Source organism: Mobula birostris, chromosome 11, assembly GCF_030028105.1.
Source record: "Mobula birostris isolate sMobBir1 chromosome 11, sMobBir1.hap1, whole genome shotgun sequence".
Lineage (NCBI taxonomy): Eukaryota > Metazoa > Chordata > Chondrichthyes > Myliobatiformes > Myliobatidae > Mobula > Mobula birostris.
Window position 1 is genome coordinate 50,129,457 of NC_092380.1, and position 23,326 is coordinate 50,152,782.

General features: G+C 41.0%; 1 protein-coding gene across 1 annotated transcript in view; it reads left to right on the top strand.

The window, feature by feature from the left end:
- traf6 (TNF receptor-associated factor 6) overlaps positions 1–19,856 on the top strand; it is a 46,221-nt gene extending 26,365 nt beyond the window's left edge. Inside the window, exons 4-7 of the mRNA XM_072272226.1 lie at positions 1,191–1,349; positions 5,562–5,633; positions 9,810–9,887; positions 16,157–19,856. Coding sequence (XP_072128327.1) covers positions 1,191–1,349; positions 5,562–5,633; positions 9,810–9,887; positions 16,157–17,101 — 1,254 coding nt within the window. The 3' untranslated portion in view covers positions 17,102–19,856. The remainder of the gene's footprint in view (positions 1–1,190; positions 1,350–5,561; positions 5,634–9,809; positions 9,888–16,156) is intronic.
- Positions 19,857–23,326: the final 3,470 nt, after the last annotated feature.

The following is a 23,326-nucleotide window of genomic DNA, read 5'->3' on the forward strand; positions in this document are numbered from 1 at the left end:
ATGTTGCATTTATCCTCACAAAAGATGGATATTATTATTGTGAGGTTTTAGTTGGGATATATAAAATTGAAGATGAAATGTTAAAGGATTGTTCTCTAGTTCCTGGCACTGAGTTAGAGGGGTGATGTACTGCTGGTGTAAAATGGAAAGTGATAGACTGGACAATTACAGACCAGTCAGTCAAGATGAGAAATTTATTTGTAAAAGCTCTGAAGACCATTTATCACTTTGAATCCTGAAGTAGTCAGCAACAAATTGTTAAGGTAATGTTGTATCTGACCAATTTGATTCAATTTTGGAGAAGACAAAAAAGAAAGTGAGAAAGTGTGTTTGTTGTACCCTTCAGTGAGGATGTTGACAGGTTCCTACTTTAACAGACTGATCATTTTTTTAAAAAAAATGCATGGGATCCAGAATTGGTTCAGTGTCAGGAAGCAAAGTATAATGCATTTATGTATTTGTGTTTCTGTAATGCATTTATGGGTGTTTTCCTGACAGGAAGGCCCTGGTATGATGTACCTTTTTTATGGAGTGTGAGAATGAATTCATTTAAATGTGAAGTGAATTGACGAGAATATTTACAGATGATTTAAAAAATGGACCGTGGGATTTGTAACAGACAATCCTGGAAGACAGTTTAGATTGAAAGGGTGTATAGAATGTAAAGGAAGACTCCCTCCCCCCCCCCCCCCCCCCCCGCATTAGCTGAAGGATCAATAGGATATAGATCTTAATTTATCAGTAGGAGAATAGGGGAAGGGAATAATTTTTATCTAGTATTCTATCTAGGCCAGTAAAATGAATCTGTAGAGTTAGTTAATGGAGGTTCAAAGCATGGTCAGGGGATCTGCAGATGTAGTCACTCTACTGTTTACTATGATCCCAGCAAACAATTGAAGCATAAAAGAAGTTAATACTAGTGTGATCTTTACACATTTTGTTGATTACTACTAAAAGCTCCCTAACTACACAAATGACCAGACCCTGGGGTTAGCTGAGATGGAATTGGGGATATGAGATGGCAAGTCAAATTAAAAGGAGAGAGCTAGTTGGGTTGTGGGAAATGGAGATCTAGTTGAGGTGTATTGATTTTGAAAGTGTTGAATGAACATGTGGAAATGTGTAACTGTAGTTTGATTCTGCTCCTTTGCCCATGGGATTTATCACTGACTTTGTGCTGTGTGTTACAGGATCACCAGGAGCTGTGTGAATATGCCTTTGTCGACTGTCCGCAATGTGAGTCTGTGCTCTGGCGAAAGGAGCTGCAACAGCACGTGGATTCAGACTGTCCCAAGAGACCTGTAGCTTGCGAGAATTGTGCCATATTGATGCCCTATCTGGAGAAAAAGGCAGGCTTTCTCAAAGCATTCAGTACATCCTGGGGAGAGCATTCTTGTGTATCCTCTGCACTGTATTTCTTGTTCTGTGAAAATCTTAAAGCATTTGGTGCTGATTCCCTATTTGTAAGTGTCTAGATCTCTTCCTCTTTCAGTGCTTCCTTTTAGGGTACTTATGCTACTTGGCTGATGGGATCTGGGTTACAAGGCAGGTAGGCACCCTTTGCAAACCAGAATACCTTGGGAAAGCTGTTATGGTTTTAGGCAGGGTTTATACAAGTCACTGCAAAGATGAGAGCCTTCAGTTTCTATATAGATTAGAGAGCCCGTGTTGCTTTCCTTGGTACCATGTGGTTGTGAGAGGAACTGAGAAATATGTAGAAGATACAAAAGCCTGAAAGCATATACTACCAGGGTCAAGGACAACTATTCTGTTGTTATAAAACTATTTCCCAGAATGATAAACTCTTGTCCTCGCAGTCTATCTTACTGTAACCTTGCACCTTGATGTCTATCTGCACTGTAGTTTCTCTGTACTGTAATACTTTATTCTTCACTTGGATATTGTTTTACCTTGTACCACCTCGGTGCACTGTGTAATAAATTGATCTGTATTAACAGTATGCAAGACAAGTTTTTCACTGTACCTTGGTACATGCGAAAATAATAAACCAACTTGCCAATCTGCATGGACAAAGGAGATGGTGGAGGGAAATTGTTCATATTGGTAGACTGATGTGGACCAGGGACATAGACTGAAGGTGGTAAGATCCAAAACTGACCCGATAAAAACCTTTGGCACAAATCAGGGGATATAAGAGACTCCAAATGCTGAAATCTGGAGCAAAAATGAGCAACTGCTGGAAGATCTCAGCGGTTGAGGGAAATTAGCAGTCAACATTTTGGGTCGAAACCTTTCACCTGGACTGCAGTCCATTCTTGACCCAATGCCTGAGCCACTGAGTTTCTCCTGCAGCTTGCTTTTCTTACACAAAGCAAGTAGTTAGAGTCTGGAATGCACTAACAGAGCTAGCAGTTGAGGCAGATTAATTGCACTGTTCAGGGAACTGCTTAACCTGCAGAGTTCAGTGAAGATGACCAGGGAAGGTGGTTGCATGTAGATATTTGGCTGTGCTGCCAAGATATTAAAATTGACCTGTGGCTCTCCTTTGCTACTAACAGCACTGAGTTTTGGAGAAATAGAACACAGCTTGCAAACATATATGAATTCTTTCTCATCCTCAAGGTCCTGAGGTGCTTTGCACTCACTGAACTACTAGTTAAGAGTTCTTGTCACTATTGAAATATATCAACTGATTTTTGCACAACAGTGTTTTCATTGTTAATTATGCTGGTTGAAGAATAAATGTTGGCCAAGATATCAAGGAATATTCTACAGAATTACAACCCTCCCTCAGTTTATGTCTGTGTCTTTGGAGGGGGGGATATCAGCTTGCAAATTGGGCTAGATGAAAACAAGATTGCTGCCTCTGAGTGATGAGGCTCTCTTGACCTGAGCCTTCGAAAACATTATTGCATTTGGCACAAGGAATAGGTTTACAGGCAGAGGGCTGAATACATTGAAGGGCCCTTGCGGTGATGTGATAATTGTAAAGTAGATCCCTTAAATGGTGAAGTTATGACAGATTTGAAGGTTCTCTATGATGTCTGTGAGGTACATCACAGTTGTGCCATTATATCCTGGTTAACTTGGACACTTGGATTCGTGGAAGCTTGTAAGTTCTCTTTGGTTTGGCATCGCACTTTTTAAGTCTCTGGGTACCGATAGCAGCCTGTCTCCTCCAGCACAGTAGCCAGGGATATGAAAAAAGGGAAAACAAATAGACATCAGAATTTTTTATCATCTTCACCATTCCCCTTCAATTGTTTCACTCCGTTCGTAATTCCACAGATTTCAATACTTTCTAAATTAACTGCTCATACAGATCTGAGTTTATGACTAAGAATAAATGAGGATGTTTGTCTCATCCTAAGATTTTCATGGGCTATTAACCCCATGGAGGAGTGATGCTGAGCAAGAACCAAGTGCAGCACACAATGTCAAAAAAAGAGTATTTGAGAAGGCAATTTTTCTGTGTATTCTTCTGACTGATTAGCAGATTGTTGAGAATGGAAGGTGGTTTGGCTGCAGTATAATATCCCAAAAAAAGTAATGAAAGTTGTTGTCAAATTGAATTGCTATCCTGCAAGACAGAATCAGAATTCAGGTTTATTACTGTTGATCTAAGACATGAAATTTGTTTTGCAGTAACAGTGCAAAGACAAATATTACTATAAATTACAAAAATAAGTATTGTAAAAAGAAATAGCAATAATGGATTGTTCAGAAATCAGATGATAGCTGTACCACCTCCCCAATGGTAGTAATAAGAAGAGGGCATGTCCCAGATGGCAAGGATTCTCAATGACAGATGCTGCCTTCTAGAGACGCTGACTCTTCAAAATGTCCTAATTGGTGGCGAGGCGAGCATTGTGTGTCTGATGGAGCTGCCTGAGTCTACAACCCTCTGCAACCTCTTGCAGTCCTATCCATTGGAGCTTCTGGAAACTAGTAGTTTTTAGATGTGTATCTGTGATTTGTACAGCAGGAGGCAGTGTACTTCTGTGCAAATCTTGTACCGGAATTAACATTGTTAGCTCCCAAGAATCAACTTCGTTGCAATGAATTTCTGAGAACTCTCCAGAGAAATTCATTAACATTTTCAATCACTTATAAACTGTGATCCTATTCAACAGATCCACTACAGAACTAATCTCATTGGGGTCATGCAAGGCTGTGTCATTTCTCTACTGCCTTTAATCTTAAATTGCTGCAAAGTTCTCATTGCCTCTGGTAAGCTTCCTGCTGTCCTGGATTTAATCTGTAGGAAAAATGAGAAACGGTTAAACCATTGTCTCATCTCTGGAACTAAGATCTTCGCAAACTTGATTATCAAGTGATGCATTTGGGTCTACATTGTTGGGTGACTGAACTCCAAGATGATTATAATGTACAAAAAGGGTGGGTTTTCTTTAAATATTTGAAAGGCACTGATGTCCAACCAACCTTGGTCGCCCTAATTTAAGAAAGCTGCTATTAAAATGGAAAGCTGAGAGGTGATCTTACAGAGTTGTATAAAATCATGAGGGGCATAGATAGGGTGAATGTGGAGAGTTGTTTTCCCAGGGTTGGTGAATTAAGAACTGCAGAGTTTAAGGTGAGAGGGAGAGACTTAATAGGAACCTGAAGGACAACTTTTTCACCCAGAGAGTGGTCATCATCTGGAATGAGCTTTCAGAGAAAGTAATTGGGGCAAGTACATTAACATTAACACGGGTGGCGGAGTAAAGATGCGTCCCTACCAAAGATGCGTAAGGTGCTCCTACTCTTCTCTTCCCCCCACACCCCCCCCCAAAACCAGCTAGCCTGTGGGTCACCTGCAATGGAAAACCACTTCTGTAGAAAGAATTTGAAGAATTTGCTAAGAGCAATCATGGTCATGGATAAGACCATGATCGCCTCATCAATACGACATGGCACATAATGATGGCGACGTTAACGACATTTAACAGGCCTTGGGCAGGTATGTAGATGGGGTATGTTTTTTGAGGGTTACAGACCAAAGCGGGGCAAATGGGACTAGCTTAGGTGGGAGTTTTGGTAAGCAAGGTTCAGTAAGGCCACAAGTCCTGTGTCCATGCTGTATGACTATGCTGCTGAAGTCTTTTGTGTTTTCGCCTTTGTTTCCTCTGACAATCAAGATCTGTAACAAGTGCTTGAAAACAATGGATTGCTCTTTGTATATCAGGAGCCGTTCTCAGGCAAAGTAGGCATAGATGAGGAAATTCACTATTGCCTCAAATATTGCACCTACGTGAAAGGAAAACTATTGTTTTCCCTCATTGTGTTTCTGAACTGCCTGATTCATGTACTTTTTGCCTTTGAGAGATTTATACATGCCTCTTAAGAATCTTAATTTTTTTCGGTTTGAAATTTGTCAAAATATTGAAATTCACCTCATCCATGGACAAGAGTCCATTGGCTCAAATGTCTCTCATTGCATTTCTATTGTATTGAATTTCTCTGGATGAAAACTATTCCAATTCAAATTACCTTGGCTTGTTTAATGTCATCTAATGGGGCAAATTGATCATTTCTCATCTTCTGGTGTATGAAGTTGCGCTTTGGATTTTCACTAAATCTGATTTCTTTTCCTTTCTCAGGATCATGATCAAAGCTGTCCATTGGCCAATATCACCTGTGAATACTGTAACATGGAGCTCATCAGAGAACAGGTAAGTAGATTTTACACTTCTCAAAAGTACTGTGCAGCTGTCTACTGATTTTTTTTTAAATCTGGAAGTATTGGGCCAAGCCAGCCTTTACTATCTAGCTGTTGGTGTTGTCTATGGCCGGATGAAATGATAACGCATTGTGGTCTTGTTAGGTAAGGAGTACATTGAATATGTGAATAGCTGAGTGCTCCAGACTTGTATTGAAAGGCTGATAAAATGGCCACTTTAATGTTGAGTATCTGTGCTACAGGTCATACCATCAGCCACGTTGGCCCACTATAACTGGCACTTGCGTGGAAAATTGAAAAGCCACAAGGTGCACATTGGTTTGAAAATCTCCAGGTTGTTCAATATCAGTTTTTCTTTTGAAATTATTCCTGTAAAGTGCTTGGAGCATTGTTGTCCCGAAAAATACTAGGTTCGAGAATGTGATGGCACGAGATACATAACCTTTCCAATCTACTTGCAGAATCCCAGAAGTAGTGTCAGAATGACTGTGCTTGATCAAATATGACAGCAATAAGCCCTCACAAGATTGAAGGCAAATGGAAAAAAATTATCACCATTTGGAGCCACACCTAGCGTTGAAGAAGTCATATGATGGTTAGGGTACTATTGACCTCAGACTTTGCTGGAGGCCATGGCATTTCAGGCCCAACCATCTTCAGTTTCATCCATGATGATCACCGCATCACAGGATTCCAAGTTTAGTAATATCAAGTGGTTGGATATTCCATTTGCATTCCTTCAGAAATTACAGCAACCTGTCGTCTTGTCACAGCATCTGTATAATCATAATTAGATGCAACTAACAAGGGTTAGTTCTAGGCAGTGTCCAACTCATAACAAAGCCAGAACCTAAAGACTTTTCCTTGACTTCCATTTAATTTTACAGTTGCTGCTTTGCCTCAGCTTCAGTTTTCTGAAAGGAAAAGACAGATGTATAAACTTATGGTATTTGTCCACCGAAGGACTCTGAGGATATCCTGGGAACACATCCTCAGCTTATTCATATGGAAATTCATAAGACAATTAATCTCAGGGTTGTATATGGTAGCATATATGTACCTTTATAATAAAATTTACTTTGAACTTTGATCTCCACTAGTCTAAATGCTGAATTGAAGAATGAATTAATAACAGCAACAACTTGGCTGTTCCCAAGACTTCATTTTCATTGAGGACAAGAACTAATTTGGCTTTGGTGCACAACTATTCTTTGGGACTTATCACACTTATACAGATGCTGACTTTTTATCCTGTTTTATCTGGGATGCTTTCCAATATAAATGGTCCAAGCCGCAAGGAACAACACACAATGAAATCTTAGGTCTTTCATATACAACACAAAGACCTTTTTCTTTTAATACTTGGATCCCTCTAAAAGCATAGAATTCCGTGGCACGCAAATGAAAATATACTGTTTTTGGAAAGGTTTTATAGTGTGCCGTTAAGATCTTACAAGAATGTTAGTGCGTTTACCCTGTTTTGTCTTTCAAATGTGTATGGATTAGAAGATTGCAGTGCCAAAGGATATTGAAGTGTGTTCTGACTCTACAAATGCTCTCTCTATAACTGCTGAAGATTGTCCTTCAGCATGTCTGGGATTAATACGGGTGGCATTTTATTTATTGGCTGTGGCCATCGCTCCTAAGATTGGCATTTATTAGCTATCCCTAATTGTCCCTCAGCTCAATGGCAAGCTGATCACAAGCAGAGGGCAGTTCAAATGCAACCCTATTAGTGGATTTGTAGTCACAAATAGGCCAACTCAATTCAAAATGGAAGGTTTCTTCCCTTGTGGGGCATTCGTCAAGCAGATGGGATTTTAGTGGCCATCCAGAAGCTTCATAGTTACCATTACTGATACAACTTTTCAGAATTGATTTTCTTACGGTAACACGTCGAAGCTGCACCCTCTCTAACATGCTGGTAGAGAGAGTTTTATTTGGGTTTTCTTTAGCGCTGGAAATGGTTACATCCTGACACGCGGGACAGAAGCAAGGTCGCATTGTGTATTCCACGGACCAGCAAATCCCGACCGGCTTAGCTAACAGAGCGGCGGACACCCCTGCTGAAATCCGGAGGAAAACGCAGAGGATACAGAGGGAGATCACAATGCCGAGGAAAGAGGACCGGGTCGAGACAACAGAGACTTTTGGAGAAGAGGAGTTCGGTGGGTAATGCCGTGCTGGCTGGCCAGAACTGCACCGAGAGCGGTAAGCGTAAAGGAGTTGGGTGCTTACTGTTCTATATTACGATCGAGGAACGTGTTTGCAGACTGGATATTGAACTTTTTACTGTTGGACTTCAGCCACATTCCACCGTGATACAATACTGGGAGGTCGTTCCTGCCTGTGGCCATCGAATGTGCAGCTCCTCCCGTGGAGGGTCAAACACCCTGAGCCAATAGACTGGTCCTGGACTTATTTTCCATCTGGCATAGTTTGCTTTTTGTTGTTTGATTGTTTGTGGTTTTTGTATTGCTATATTTACGCTCTATTGGTCGGTGCGGCTGTAACAAAACCAAATTTTCCTCGGGATTAATAAAGTGTATCTAATTCTAATTCTATCACCAGCATGTGTTGTGAAATTTGTTGTCTTTGCAACAGCTATAGAAGACAATACATTAAAAATGTGAATTAAAATAAATATATAAATATTAAATTGTTAAATTAAATAAGTAGTGCAAAAATAGAAATAAAAAAAGTGGTGAGAAATTAGATGGCAGAGAGGAGGAATCTGTTCCTGAATTGCTGTGTGTATATCTTTAGGCTTCTGTATCTCCTTCCTGATGAGAACAATGAGAACAAGGCATGACCTGGTTGATGGAGGTCCTTAATGATGGATGCTGCCTTTTTAAGGCATAGCTCCTTGAAGATGTCCTGAATACTGTGGAGGCTAATGCCCCTGATAGAGCTGACTAAGTTTACAACGCTCTGCACCTTTGTAGGTGAATTGATAATTTTGGTCATTCAGATTTCTTTTAAACTGTTTAAGCTAAGGTAGAGTTTAACTTTGTCATGAGATCAGTAGTCTTAGCTTTATGTATATTAGTCCACTAATTATACCACTGTAGCTGCATGAGTGTGAATAGTTGTCTTGACTCTTCTATCATATAATTGTGGCAATGGGAACAAAGTAAACGTGAGAGCAGAAAGGAATGAAAAGGCAATACGGTAAGTGGATGGACATTTGGATTATGAATACATACAGTTGATCAGAATAAGTTTGTGCTGTGGTTTGTTTGCTAATGTTTTCATGCTTCTTATCTCAGATACAGAAAATATTCCAACAGAAGGCTGATCTCAAATTGAGTGTGATACTTTGACATTGTACTCTGTATTGGCCTGAATGACCCTAGGCTAAAGAATTGGAGGGGGGGGAGGGGGAAGAAATCCGATAAAGTGTGCTTAGCGGCTAGTCCCGAAATATAATAAAACTGAAAATACTGGAAGCATTCTGTAAGACAGCCTCCATGGAAAGAGCAAGAACGTTTCAAGTTTCAGTAATTATTTCTGTTTCCACAGATGCTGCCTGATCTGCTGTGTTCTTCCAGTATTTTCCGTCATTTGCAGCATGTGTTCCTTTTCCATTTCACTCAGCAGTGGTAATGGAGATGATTTAACTCTTTTACCATTTATCTTTGCAAGGTATTGCCTGAGGTTTGTAATAAGAGTCAGAGTGACATACAGGTCCTTTGGCCCACTGCATGCCAGTGATCAATCACCCATTTACAATAATCCTATATTCATCCCTTTTCTGGTAAAAACTGAATTAAAGTATTAATAGTACTCCCTTAATTTGGGCAATAGCTACAGGATATCTTGTAATTCTAAGCGGCTGTTTCTTTGGCTTTACCTCCAATTTAAAAATTTGTGTTTGCAGGTTTCACTGCTTTACGATACTCTATCACATTGAATAGAACAGGTCATCTGATCTGCTTGTGGTTGAGGGCTGGACAGTACTGAAAATAGTTGTGGGATCTATCTGTGTATTTCTTCTCAGCTCCAGAGGAGATTGGGAGTTATGTAGGGAAGGGGTGCGTCTATGTGGAGTAACCAAGAAATACACCAGAGCCAAACCACAGGAGACAGCGTTGAACAATGATGCATTTTTCTTCTCCAATTTTATGCCCTAATTCTTGGTTTCTAACTTAAATGCTTCTCTCTACAGATGCCAAACCATTATAACCTGGATTGCCCGAAAGCTCCCGTTCCCTGCACTTTCAGTAGTTTTGGTTGCCCAGAAAAGGTGAGTTGGGAGTATCCATCGCCACCGTGGAGCTAGATTGGAGGCATTTTTATGGTGACTGATGTAATCCTGTGAAAATGGAAAGAAAGAATTTATTGCATTTTGCCTAATGTATGAGAGTAGACAGAAAGTTGAGCAGATTTCCTATTATTTTTATTGCCAACATTTATTTTAGATGGATTAGTGACTGTTAAAATAATACAGAGCAAATATTGTGAAACCATTAACTGATTCATCACTGTAAACTGACAAATAACTTGATCTTTGTTTTAATACTAACAGATTATCAGGCGGGATAAATTATAGATTATCCTTATTTATCCAGGGCTTTACTCCTGATAACTATATAATCCAGAACAATGATTACTCTTGCTGCTGAACATCATATACTGTACCAATATAGATTAATGACCATTTGGGCATGAGCAGAGTAAGGTGTCTCTTAACTAATTTATCTACAAGTAGCAGCATAATGTTTACAATTGGTAATTATATATTCATTGAGTAATGAAAACATCTGAAAGAGACTTCTGTGCAAACAGATACTCACAATGTTAATATTGATATCTTCGGGAACTTCAGAGCAAGGGTTGTTCCTGACAGAGTCCCAGTGGCAAGAGTTAGTGATGCTGTATATACCGGGAACCATGAGTTGAGTTTGGACTTAGCCTATCATTTATATTATCAATGAGCTCTGTTGGCCCAAGTTTGGACAGATGTGACTAGGGGGTAAGGCTGAAATTTGGATGACTGTGGGAGAGTAGAAAATGAAACGTAATATGATGGAAACCCAAATGGGCAGTATACTTAAAAATACTACAATAACATTCAGTGTTTTGTTAGAAATTGGTGTTTCATTGAAAGTGTAAGTCTGAAATTCTCTCCCCAAAGCAGAGGACGAATTGAAAGTTTCCCAACTGTTGATTTCAGTCAAAGATCAAGAAATAGTCTCCCTAATGAGTCCAGCAAGAGTGCACAGTGCCTTCCTCCTCTTTTGCCTGAGAAGTGCAGCAAACTCTCCCTTTCCCACTTTGAGGGCATAAGTAAAACCAGCAGGAATAGACCTTCCAGCCATCTCTGCCATCATCTACTGGTTGATCTAGTACCTCAGTCCCTTGGTTACCATAATGTTTAGAAATATGTCAACCTCTGCTTTGAAATGAAGTCAAAGGCTGAGCCTCCATAGTCATCTGGGATAGTGAATTTGAAAGGATTAGCAACTTCTGAGTGAAGAAATTTCTCCTCATTTCAGTCTTAAGGCTGACCCATTATTCTCAGGTTGTGACTCCAGTCCTGTACTCAACTGAGGAAATATCCTATTTGCATCTGATATGTCAAGCTCTCAAGAAAATGATGATAATTTTGATAAATTCTATTGTCATTCTTCTAAAGAGTCTAATGAATCTTTGCTGCTCTCCCTCTATGGCAATGATCTATCTTGAGTGAAGTGACCAAAACTGTACACAACACCTAAGGTATGGTCTGGCTAAGGCCCTATGCATTTACAATAGGATGTTCTTACTCCTGTAATCAAGTCCACTTGTAATAAAGGAGATTACACCATTGTGTTGGGCACGTGGCCAAGTGGTTAAGGCGTTCGTCTAGTGATTTGCAGGTCACTAGTTCGAGCCTCAGCTGTGGCAGCATGTTTGTGTCCTTGAGCAAGGCACTTAATCACACATTGCTCTAGTCTGTGCGAGGAGTGGCGCCCCACACAGACTTCCAATCTGCGCCTTGTAAGGCATGAAAATGCCCGACGCAGGCCTCTTGTGGTCTGAGTCGACGTTCCCCACCGTTTTCCCTCCAGATTATTTGAACACCAAAGAGGAAGACATTGCATTTTCCCAGTATTGTATCTGCCATGTTCTCTCACAACTTGTCCGGGTCCCCCTTTATGCTTTCTTGCATACACCATACTTGCTCCTCAGGTGGTTCAGTATTGGAAAAGAAACTTGGAAATGTTACACTTTGTCGTCTCAGTCTGGTCACTGACATTGATTATGAATAGTGTGGTTCAATCACCAATCCTTTTGGTTCAATCTGAGAAGTGCCCTTTTATTCCAATGAAGCACCCTTAATCTGAACTAAAACCTGTTATTTTTTCTTCTTTCGGATATGGATTGACCTATTTAGCACCAGCATTTACTTCAAATACCTAGCGCATCAATTTTCTCTCTCAGGAATAATGTGGTTGGGTTGAACTGTTCTCCAATCTTGGCAATTCATTTGCAAACAACAGGAATTCTGCAGATGCTGGAAATTCAAGCAACACACATCAAAGTTGCTGGTGAACACAGCAGGCCAGGCAGCATCTATAGGAAGACATACCGTCGACGTTTCAGTCCGAGACCCTTCGGCCTGAAACGTTGACGATACCTCTTCCTATAGATGCTGCCTGGCCTGCTGCGTTCACCAGCAACTTTGATGTGTGTTGCTTGCAATGCATTTGCAAACGTTTTGTCATCATACGAGGAGATATCATCAGTGTGCTGTTCACTTGTGCAGTGTCCTCTGAATACTTGGGTTTAATATACTTATCAATCAGTTAATTGGCTGTCATTACAGAAGCTCAGTTGTAACATAGGGAGAGTGTCTTGTCGCTGATTGGTTGTGTGGCAAACTGTGCATTGACTGGAATTTTGCCTGCATTGGCTTATAAATGGGATCGAAGTCTACGTTTTGTTAATATAGAATTGCTTGCAGAAAGCCATGCTTCTGAGAGTTCTCTTGCATACCATGTGTTTGCTTGCGCCATGACTTTCACTGATGTCCAGTTGAGTTTGTGCCCATCTCGATCTTCGTGGGTGCAAAGTGGGGAGAGTTGGTCATGCTGCTTAACAGCCAGTTGCTGTTCATGGATTATTGTGGATAGTTTTCTCCCAGTTTGGCGACGTAACATTTGCTGCAGCCCTAGAAAAAATTAAAAGTGTCATTTATGATCCTTCTATTAAATTTGAAGAGATTTGGAGACCATTTATCCAATACTTTCATATGATGTAATTTGACCCTTTCCAATTCTACTTTGTTATTCTATATACTGGGAGAGGAGCGGAGTTAACAACACTAATGGTCTTATCTGAGATAATAGCCCTTTTTCTTTTTGTTAGTTTAGTTTTCTTTTAGTTGGTTCAGATTTTTTTCCTTTTTGGGGGGAAATTTTTTTTCTTTTTTTTCCCTCTTTTTTTCATGTTATTTTTTCTATATTTACCTTGTATTTTCCTATATTAGAGTTGTACTTTTTGAGATTTTGGGAGGCTCATGAATTGTGTGTCAATTGAGGGTATATTTGTATAAACTATTTTTTCAATAATGTAATCTCAATTTCTGTATCTATTTTTCTGTAATGTATATGATGCTGAAACTAATGAAAAGATTGAAAAACAAAGAAACATTTGCTGCAGTCCCTACATTGAATTTTGTAGACCGTGGCTTGGTTTGTTCTTTGGGTCTGCAGAGTACTCTCCTCAATGTTGCTGTTGGTTTTGCATGACTGAAATTCTATGTTCTTGGAGCAGTCGGGCTATCATTTCTGAGATATTTCGTATGTATGGAAGAACAATCCGTTTGGTTGCTTCTTGGTTGGTGCGTTGTTGATCTCGTAGGCATCTCCGGATGACATTATGCATGTCAGTAGAAACACAGATGGCACTTTACAAACATCTGTTTACTGTAAGGGATCACATAGAGATCAGATCCTAAACCATCACAGTAACCATCCAAATACACACAAGAAGAGCTGTATCAAAACTTGGTTGTGAAGAGTGGAGACACATTGCAGCATGGCAGATCTGAAAGATAAAGAAGAGAAACATCTCTTCAAAGTATTTGCATGAAACAGATACCCATGGAACTTCATACAAAGATGCCTATGAGGTCGACAACACACCAACCAAGAAGTGACGGAATGGTTTCCATGCATTCGAAATATCTCGGAAATGACAGCCTGACTATTCGAAGAACATTGAATTTTGGTTGCGCATAAAGTAGAATCAGATTTAATATCACAGACCTATGTTGTGAAATTTGTTAACTCTGCGGCAGCAGTACAACACAAATCAACAGCAACACTGAGGAGAGTACTCTGCAGACCTAAAGAACAAACCAAGCTATTGGACAAGACCAATGTGGTCTACAAAATCCAATGCCGAGCCTGCAGCAAAAATTACATCGGCCAAACTGGGAGAAAACAACAAGGATCCATGAACAGCAACTGGCTGATAAGTGACATGATCAACTCTCCCTAGTCTCTACCCATGAAGATAAAGAGAGCCACAAATTCGACTGGACATCAATAAATGTCATGGCGCAAGCAAACACACGGCATGCAAGAGAATTCCTAGAAGCCAGGCTCTCTGCAAACAGATCTATAAACAGACACGTAGACCTTGATCCCATTTATAAGCCAATGCAGGCAAAATTCCAGACAATACGCAGAGTTTGCTGTGCAACTAATCAGCGACAAGACCCACTTTGATTAGACTTGTCAACTCATTGATAAGTATATAAAGGCTAAGCGTCTGAAGGACACAGCACAAGTGAACAGTGCACAGACGATGACTCCTTGTATGGTGACGAAACGTTTGCAAACGGGTTGCCAAGATCAGAGAACAACTCACCCAACCATCAAGCACCTGAGCTACACATATTCCGAGTTATTTCCAGGAATAATGTTCTTTATAATTATATATAACCATCAAGAATCAGTCCTGAACTTGTAATTGAGGTTGTGACAAACCTCATCTTGATTCTAGATCCCATCCAGCTTTTAACAACTTAGATCTGGGGGTTCCTTTGAATTTGGGCTCTTGCATGTCTGATTTAATTACAGCATCCCAAATTCCCACTGTATTATCAGTTTTCAACTTGCTGAGTTCCTCCAATATTTTGTGATTTCCATTTATGCAGCACTTAGTTGTCACTGAATATGGGTTGGGGATTTGCGATGTTGGACTTGAATCAAAGACATGCAAGCATCCAAATTCAAAGGAACCCAGCAAAAAGCTGAATGAGATCAAGAATCAAGGTGAGGTCATAACCGCAGTCACAAGATTACGACTGAGTCTCGATAGTCAAGTCAACTTCATTGTCATTTAACTATACACAATTATATATAACCGTGTGATGTATATAGAAATGAGACAACGTTTCTCCGAATCAGGATGCAAAGCACAGTAGTAGATGTATTACATGAAAACTTATGAAGGTACGGGTAAAATCTACAGATGAATCAGACATAAATAACAAACTAAAGTGCATGAATGTTAAATATTGTACTGGAACAGATTAACCAGTGACACTTCGAATACGATGCGGCAGAGAGTTCAGCAGTCTGATGGCCTGGGGGAAGAAACAGTTTCTCATCTTGACCATTCTTGTCTTTATGCATCGCAGTCTCCTGCCTGATAGTAGAAAATCAAAGAGGTGCTGGATGGATGGGTGGTATCTTTAATACTAAGGGCCCTGCATATACAACACTCCTGATAAATGCATTTCGCTTAGCGGTCCTTCATTGGAATAAGCAGACGCTTCTCAGATTGTAGTCAAGTACCTTCACGCTGTCCACCCAAAGGGCAGAATCTCCCGGTGGCCACCCGTTTGATTCGATTTTCCATTCCAATTCTCACGTGTCTGTGTATGGCCGCCTCTAATGCCATGAAGACAAACTCAGGCTGGAGGAGCAAAACCTCACATTCCATCTTTGTGAACTTCAACTTGATGGCATGGACCTCAATTTCTCTAACTTCTGGTAATTTCTCCCGCCTTCCTTCTCACTTTTTTTTTCATTCCCCATTCTGATTACCCTCTCACCCCTTCTCACCTGCCCATCACCTCCCTCCGATTCCCATCCATGGTCTACTGACCTTTCCTATTCAGCCCATTACCTCTTCCATCTATCACCTCAGAGCTTCTTACTTCATTCCCCATCCTCGACTGACCTATCTATCCCACCCCCGCCAAAAACCTGGTTTCACCTATCATCTGCCAGCTTGTATTTCTCCCTTTCCCCACCCCACCACCTTATTCTGGCTTCTGCCCCCTTCCTTCCCAAACTAGGTGAAGGGTCTCAAGGGTCTCAGCTCAAATCATTGACTGTTTATTCCCCTCCATAGATGCTGTCTGACTTGCTAAGTTCCTGCAGCATTTTGTGTGTTGCTCAACATTTCCAGCATCTGCCGAGTCTGTTGTGTTTCTAAATAAAAGTCATTGCTTTTAACGAGTGCAACCCCAAAGAGAGCCAGCTAATGTGACTGCTTCTTCTTCTTGTACAGATGCAGAGGAACGATCTGGCGATGCATCTGCAGGATTACACGCAGGCCCACATGCGGATGATGGCTCAGACGCTGCGCAGCGTGAGCACAGGACTGACTTCTCAGATGTCTTGCATTGACATGCTGAACTCCGAGGTAGATTTTCAGCCAGCAGTGCTACCAGGCATGCTTCAGGCCTCCCACTCCCACATGCAGCCGTCTCCACAGCAGCCCACGGCATCCTCTGTGTCCTGTGACTGCTCGCCCCAGATCCAGAACCTGAAGGAAACTGTCCAGCAGCTGGAGGGACGCCTGGTCCGACAAGACCACCAGATCCGCGAGTTAGCTGCCAAGATGGAAACGCAGAGCAACCAGATGGTGGAGCTGAAGCGCAGTGCCCGCATGCTGGAGGAGCGCCTGGGTGAGCTGGAGGCCCAGCAGTGCAATGGGATTTTCATCTGGAAGGTGGAAAATTTCAGCGCCCACCTGCTGGCACAGGCGGAGGACCAACCTGTGGTGCTCCACAGCCCTGGCTTCTACACGGGCAAGCCGGGATACAAGCTGTGCCTCCGCCTGCATCTGCAGACACCCAGTGCCCAGCGTTGCTCCAATTACATTTCACTCTTTGTGCACACCATGCAGGGTGAGTATGACAGCTACCTGCCCTGGCCCTTCCAGGGCACCATCCGGCTCTCCATCCTCGACCAGTCAGAGGGACCCATCAAGCAGAACCACGAGGAGGTCATGGAGAGCAAGCCCGAGTTGCTGGCATTTCAGCGGCCTGCCCTGCAGCGCAACCCCAAGGGCTTTGGCTACGTCACCTTCCTGCACCTCAAAGCCCTCAGTCAACGCACATATGTGAAGGATGACGTGTTGCTTGTCCGTTGCGAGGTGGTGACCCGGATGGACCAGAACTGGGCAAGGAAAGATGACTTCCAGCCTCGCTCAGCAGAAGGTGGCCTGTGACCACTGGCCAGAGCCATGCTGCCATTCAATAACATTGCTTTAACTGGGACAGAACTGGAATTAGAACAACACGGCCAGCTAGCCTTGTTAACTTACAAAGAAACAGCCACATACTTCCTACTGACACTGATGTTGAAAGCAGGCTGGCTCATAACTTGAATTTTGGGAGCACTGGCCATAATACTTGTATCATCGTGATAGCTATAGATGGGCTGCTCACTTTGAATTGATTCTACCTACTGTTTATCATTCACTGTATTTTATACATAATTTTATTTTTATAAAAGTTTGTTGAACATATATACAGATTAGTAGAAGGATAAAACCACCCAGTCCCTTGAGTCTGCTTTGCCTTTCAATTAGATCATAGCCAATCTGAATGTAATCTCAACCCAATACTCTGTAATCTCAGTTCTGTATTTCCAGCTACCTTTGATAATCTTTCACCTCTTTGCTCCACCAAGAAACTATCTACGTTCACCTTAAATGTATTAAAGGACTGTCTTTCCACCACCCTTTGTGGAAGGGAGTTCTGAAGTTGGGGGTGGGGTTAGGTGATTCATCTTGTATGTCTTATTTTTAAATAGCGATCCCTGTTTCTGGATTCTATCACGAGAGAAAACCTTTCCCCATCCTGACAAACTTTTCAGGAGTTTGTAACCTTCAATGAAATTCCCTCTCACTTTTCGAAGCAACAGCAAATACAAACCTACTGTCCAATCCTCCCCATTCTGGGAATCACTCTGATAGACCTTCCCTCTGAACTGTTTCGAAACAACAAAAGTAAACCAGATGAACAAAATCACCAATCCCCTATGTAATTGAGCCATAACCCCTCTAATTTTGTATTCAGAAAACTAGTTATTAAAAATCTGAGGTCCAAATGATTTGCATACCAGCCGTTAATGAATCATGCAGAAGGACATCCTGATCCCTCTGCTGTCTCATCATTTAGTTATTTATTTTTCCTGTCAAAGTGGATAATTTCACACTTTCTCCATATGTACTCCATTTTTCAGATCTTTTCCTATTCCCTTGTCTGTTTCGCTTTGTAGCCTCCTTGGGTAATGGGTGTGTGATTAAGCTGAGTTTGAGTCTAATTTATAAGATTTATATTTGTGTTTTGTATGTAAAATGTAGATTTATTTTTAATGAGGGTTAAGATGTGGGACATTGACATGGATGAGGAGTAAATATGCAGGTAGTGTGTTCCTTATTGCAATGAACAGTCATGCTGTGGCCAGAAGTGACACATCATCCCTGACCAATTTATGAGATACATGTCCCAGTTTCAGGTCCTATGTACTGTACCTTAAGGCCCATGTCAAGCTGTTAAGATGGGCAATTCTTATGAGGCTGTGCCATTTTCCAGATTTCTTGAGGTTTTTCTTTCCTCCATCCAATAATTTGCCCTTGAAAGCTTCTCTCCTGGTTTAGTTCCTATTGCTATGCTAAGTAACTTCCTCAGTTTTTAAAATTCAGTCCGGTGTGATTATTGACACAAGGCCAAAATCGATTGCCTTTTCCAAGTTGATGGTCGTGGTAGCTTGAGGCAATGTGGTGAATACTGGGTGACGAATGATGGAGGAGGTGGGACTAGCATGTATTTTCACATTTTCACCCGTTCCCTTCTCCCAGGCTCCCCAGCTCTCCAGGTTCCAGGATGCCAGTTTCAATTGTAGCATCACTTTTGTTGCTGCTGAAATGGAATTGTTATACTAAAGCTTTGAAAGTGAGATAATTTTCCTTTAATTTGGAAGAACTGACATTATTCAAAGGGAAGCATCAAAATTCTCTCACTCTTCTGACCCTTAATTGGAATCATTTGTGGCTGACCTCTCATTCATTTATTTTGATTTTTGCCAAAGCTGCCACATGTAATCTGTCAGCCAAATTTCAACAGTGACAACTCATTGAGAATACGTAATTGGCTATGAAATGCTTTGGAACACCTTTAAGCAGCCATTTTTACAGAAACTTCCTTTAGATAAAGGTTGCTTCCTAATCCCAGTCTTCCTTAGAGTTAAAAAATAATTTGCAAAAGTGGCCCAAGTCAAAAACGTATGATAAAACAAAAGAAGCAGAAAAGATGCAAGACTGCAGCACCAACCTGTGCACGTTAAAAGGATTCCACTTGATACTCTGGTGAATCCTAAATTTGTTGGGCAGAAGATACAGTCCCAACAGTTGCTCTGATCTCTGTTGGGCTGATGCAGAAACAGATCGCCAGTGAACCTATTTCATTACCTGATGACAAAGCTTGGTTGAGGTGGCTATTGTCCACAAGGCAGTGATCTGGGATTCACTCTACTGTGGAAGGCCTTGAGCTGGATGGCATTTGCCACACGTGGAACACCTAAAAGTGAAGGTTAAGTATCAGTTTCTCAAATGATTAAGTTTTCAATGATCTCTTCTGGTGAACTGACTGTGTGTCAAATGACACAAGTAGGTTATCTGTTCTTGATTTTTTGATTCCTGGCCAGAAGATGAAGCCTTGGAGAGTTAAAATTATTGCAAACTACAACAAAACAGTACAATGAATCTTGTGTTTTTATGTCCATCCTCTGTTAGACTATTCTTGTTTGAAGATCCTTGGTAAAGCCCTTCTCCAGAGATTCATATAATCTGAGCCAGCCTTGTTGCCCTACTGAGCAAGTGCATCACTACTAGATGTGACTAAAAAGGTCCATCCTATGGCATTATTCAAGGAAGAAGGTAAATTTTGACAGTGTTATAGTTAACTGATCCCTCAATCCACACCATAGGTGAATAGCCAGGTAATATTTCTGCCCATTGTAATCTGAGTACGTATTACGTTGTTTGCCTGACAAACAAAGCAATGGCTGTGAAATGCTTTGGGACACCACAAAGGGTCCTTCATAACTGCAGACTTGTCACAATTTTAGCGTATTGCAAACCGATGACGCCCTTGCCTAACTGATACCAGCATTCCTTGAATTACAAACTGAAAGCCTTTGTTCAGATATCCCTAGGTATTCATCCTGATGTCCTTGCACCTAATGGGATACATGGCTTCCTTTAATTGCTGACAAACAATGAATGTAAGCTAACCAATTGTAATATCATCATCATCACTGTCATTATGTGCCGTGTCGTATGAGGTGAGCAATCATTATTCTTGGTAAATTTTACTGCAGAAGTGGTTTGCCATTATTTTCTGGGCAGTGTTTATGCAAGCTGGGTGACCCCAGCCATTATACTCTTCAGAGATTGTCTGCCTGGTGTCAGTGGTTGCATAATCAGGACTTGTGATATGCACTGGCTGCTCCCATGACTTCATGTAACCCTGATTGGGGGGCTAAGCAGGTTCTCTGTCTTGCTCAAGGGTGATCTACCTGCAGGGTAGTGGAGGGAAGGAGCACCTTACACCTCCTTTGGAGATGTATAGCCACCCAAATTGTGATACAGCATAATCATTTATGGTGGCTCTGCACAATCAAAGAAGGTACAACAGTACACAATTTCTCCAATAATATTATGTAGTAATGCAACTTTAACACCATAACAGTTGTTCATACCTTGCGCAAGTGTTTTGATTACTGATCAGTTTCCCCTTCACAGTTTAATAACTCTTGATATAGAACAATATATTTTGTGATAATTTAAACAAAACCTGAAAATTCTTTACCGTGCATATTATTAAAATACATATATTATCAATTGTAAGCAGTTTGTTTTTAATTTTAATATTAATAACTATTACATTTATGATTGGTTATAACATCTGCAGGTGTTACTCTAACAGGGTTTCCCATTTGTTACTCAAGTCTTTTGTCATATTTTCCAAGGCTGATGTTTATGCCTCACAATGAAGTTTTAAGTATCAGTGCAATTCTCAGCTCTGTCCACTGGGTGGTGCAAACTTCCTTTTTGTGAAAGCCACATTTTTACTCCTGTCCAAAATGTAGAAGTTAAAATATTTTTTAAAAATTTAAAGTATAGACTTTACAACAACATAGTTGAAAAGTTCATTGTTTGTCATCTTTGTTTCAAACCCCTTCAAATAAGATCTATAAGGAAGGTCTCTGCTTCTCCCAACAGCCAGGGCATAGAGAAATATGGACTGTGGCAGGAGGATTTCAGAAAGAGTGTTGAATTAGTTAGTGATAGATGTGAAAGCACTATTGGAAATTGAGAGGGGAAGGAGCTGGAGACATAAATGGTTGGTGGCTGGATTTAAAAAGGACACTTTCACATAAGGAGTGGTAGATATATGGAAGGTGTCAAAAGAAATTGTAATTGGGTATAATTATTATGTTTAAATGATATTTGGACACCTGCAAGGATAGAAAAGATTTAGAGAGATATGGGCCAAATGCAAGCAAGTGGGACCAGCTGAGGTAGTCACTATTGATGAGTTGCACTGAAGGGCCTGTTCCCATGTTGTATGGCTCTGATTCTAATATTAATGAAAAGGATGAGGAATGGGGCAAGGGCTTTCAGGAAACTAGTTGCAGATGATCTGCCTTCATATTTTGCATCAATGACAATGGTTGTGTATCTTGACAACTTCCATGAGGAGCCAAAATGATGTTTATTTAAAGCAGTCAAAGTGGCATTTCTGAGCTTTGTGGATCTCTGGACAGCTAAATGAAAAAAGTGGCCAACAGTGCCTATAATTGACTAAATTCCAAACGAGAGAAAATCTGTAGATGCTGGAAATCCCTTGCCCTCAACTACCATCTCACTAGCCTTTGCGTCCAACACATAATGCTTTGTCCCTACACCTCATTCACTACCATTCAGGGCGCCAAGCAGTCCTTCCATCTGAGGTAACGTTTTACCTATGAGTCTGTTGGGGCCATCTGGTGTGGCTTTCTGTATATCGTTGAGACCCGACGTAGACTGGGAGACTGCTTCACCCAGCACCTATGGGTGGCCACCCATTTCAATTTTACTTCCCTTTCCCATTTTGACGTGTCAGTCCATGGCCTCCTCTACTGCCGCGATGAGACCACACTTAGGTTGGAGAAGCAACAGCTTGTATTCCATGTGAGTAGCCTCCAGCCTGATGGCATGAACATTGATTTCTCAAATTTCAGGTAATTACCCCCCCCCCCTCACCATACCCCATTCCCATTTCCCTGTCTCACCTTATCTTCATAACTGCCCATCACTCTTTGTGGTTTTCCTCTCCCTTCTCTTTCTTCCTCTCCTGTTAGATTTCCCCCTTCTCCATCCCTTTTTCACTGATCTTTTTACCCCCAGTCCTGATGAAGGGTCTCCGGCTGAAATTTTGACTATTTACTCTTTCCCTTGTTTGCTGCCTGGCCTGCTGAGTTCCTCCAGCATTTTGTGTGTACTGACTCCATTCTAGTTTACACTGGAATTGAGTGGTATTGTTGATTGTACAAATTAATAGCCAAGTGGATCTAATTGGAAAAATGCTTGTGCAATTTCTGTTCATACCACCATGCTATTGGCTTTTTATTCCTTTATTTACTAAATTGTGGCCCATCGACAGAGTAGTGGCTAGCACAATGCTTTACAGTATCAGCGACCCGGGTTCAAACCCTGCCACTGCCTGTAAGGAGTTTGTACGTTCTCCCTGTGACTTTCTGGGTTTCCTTCAGGTGGTCCAGTTTCCTCCCACTGTCCGGATGGCAGGTTAATTGGTCATCGTAAATTGTCCCATGATTCAGCTGTTGTTAAATCGGGGGATTGCTCGGTGATGCGGCTCAGAGGACTGGGAGGCCCAATACTGTGCTGTCTCTCAGTAATGAATAAAATAAATAAATAAAGCAGGACCTATAATTCCTCTATTCTCTCATTTAATTTTTTTCTGAGCTCTATTTCTCCTCTTTCCGTCTCAATCGTACCTTTAATCCCATTTAGCTTGTAGCTGTTCCCAGAACTGACGGAAGGTTGATGACCAAACTGACTCAATCGAGTGCGAACATTGTGGGATACTTAGTTGCATCATCACCTTGTTGCTCCACTTAAATGTAAACCCCTTTGGGAAATGTGCACCAGTTGCCACTTAATACTTGAAACTGATAAAGTGAAACAATTAAAAAGCAAGGGTTCTATTCATGATTAGCAACACATAAAAAGTTAACACGCTGCTGTGTTTTACAGAAAGCTAGAGCTAATTTTCCATATTGTCTTTCAAAAATGGGATTATTAATCATAAAATTTATTTCAAACAATGAATACAGCAATGAAAACATATCTTTGACCCACCAACCATTAAGTTTTATTCTT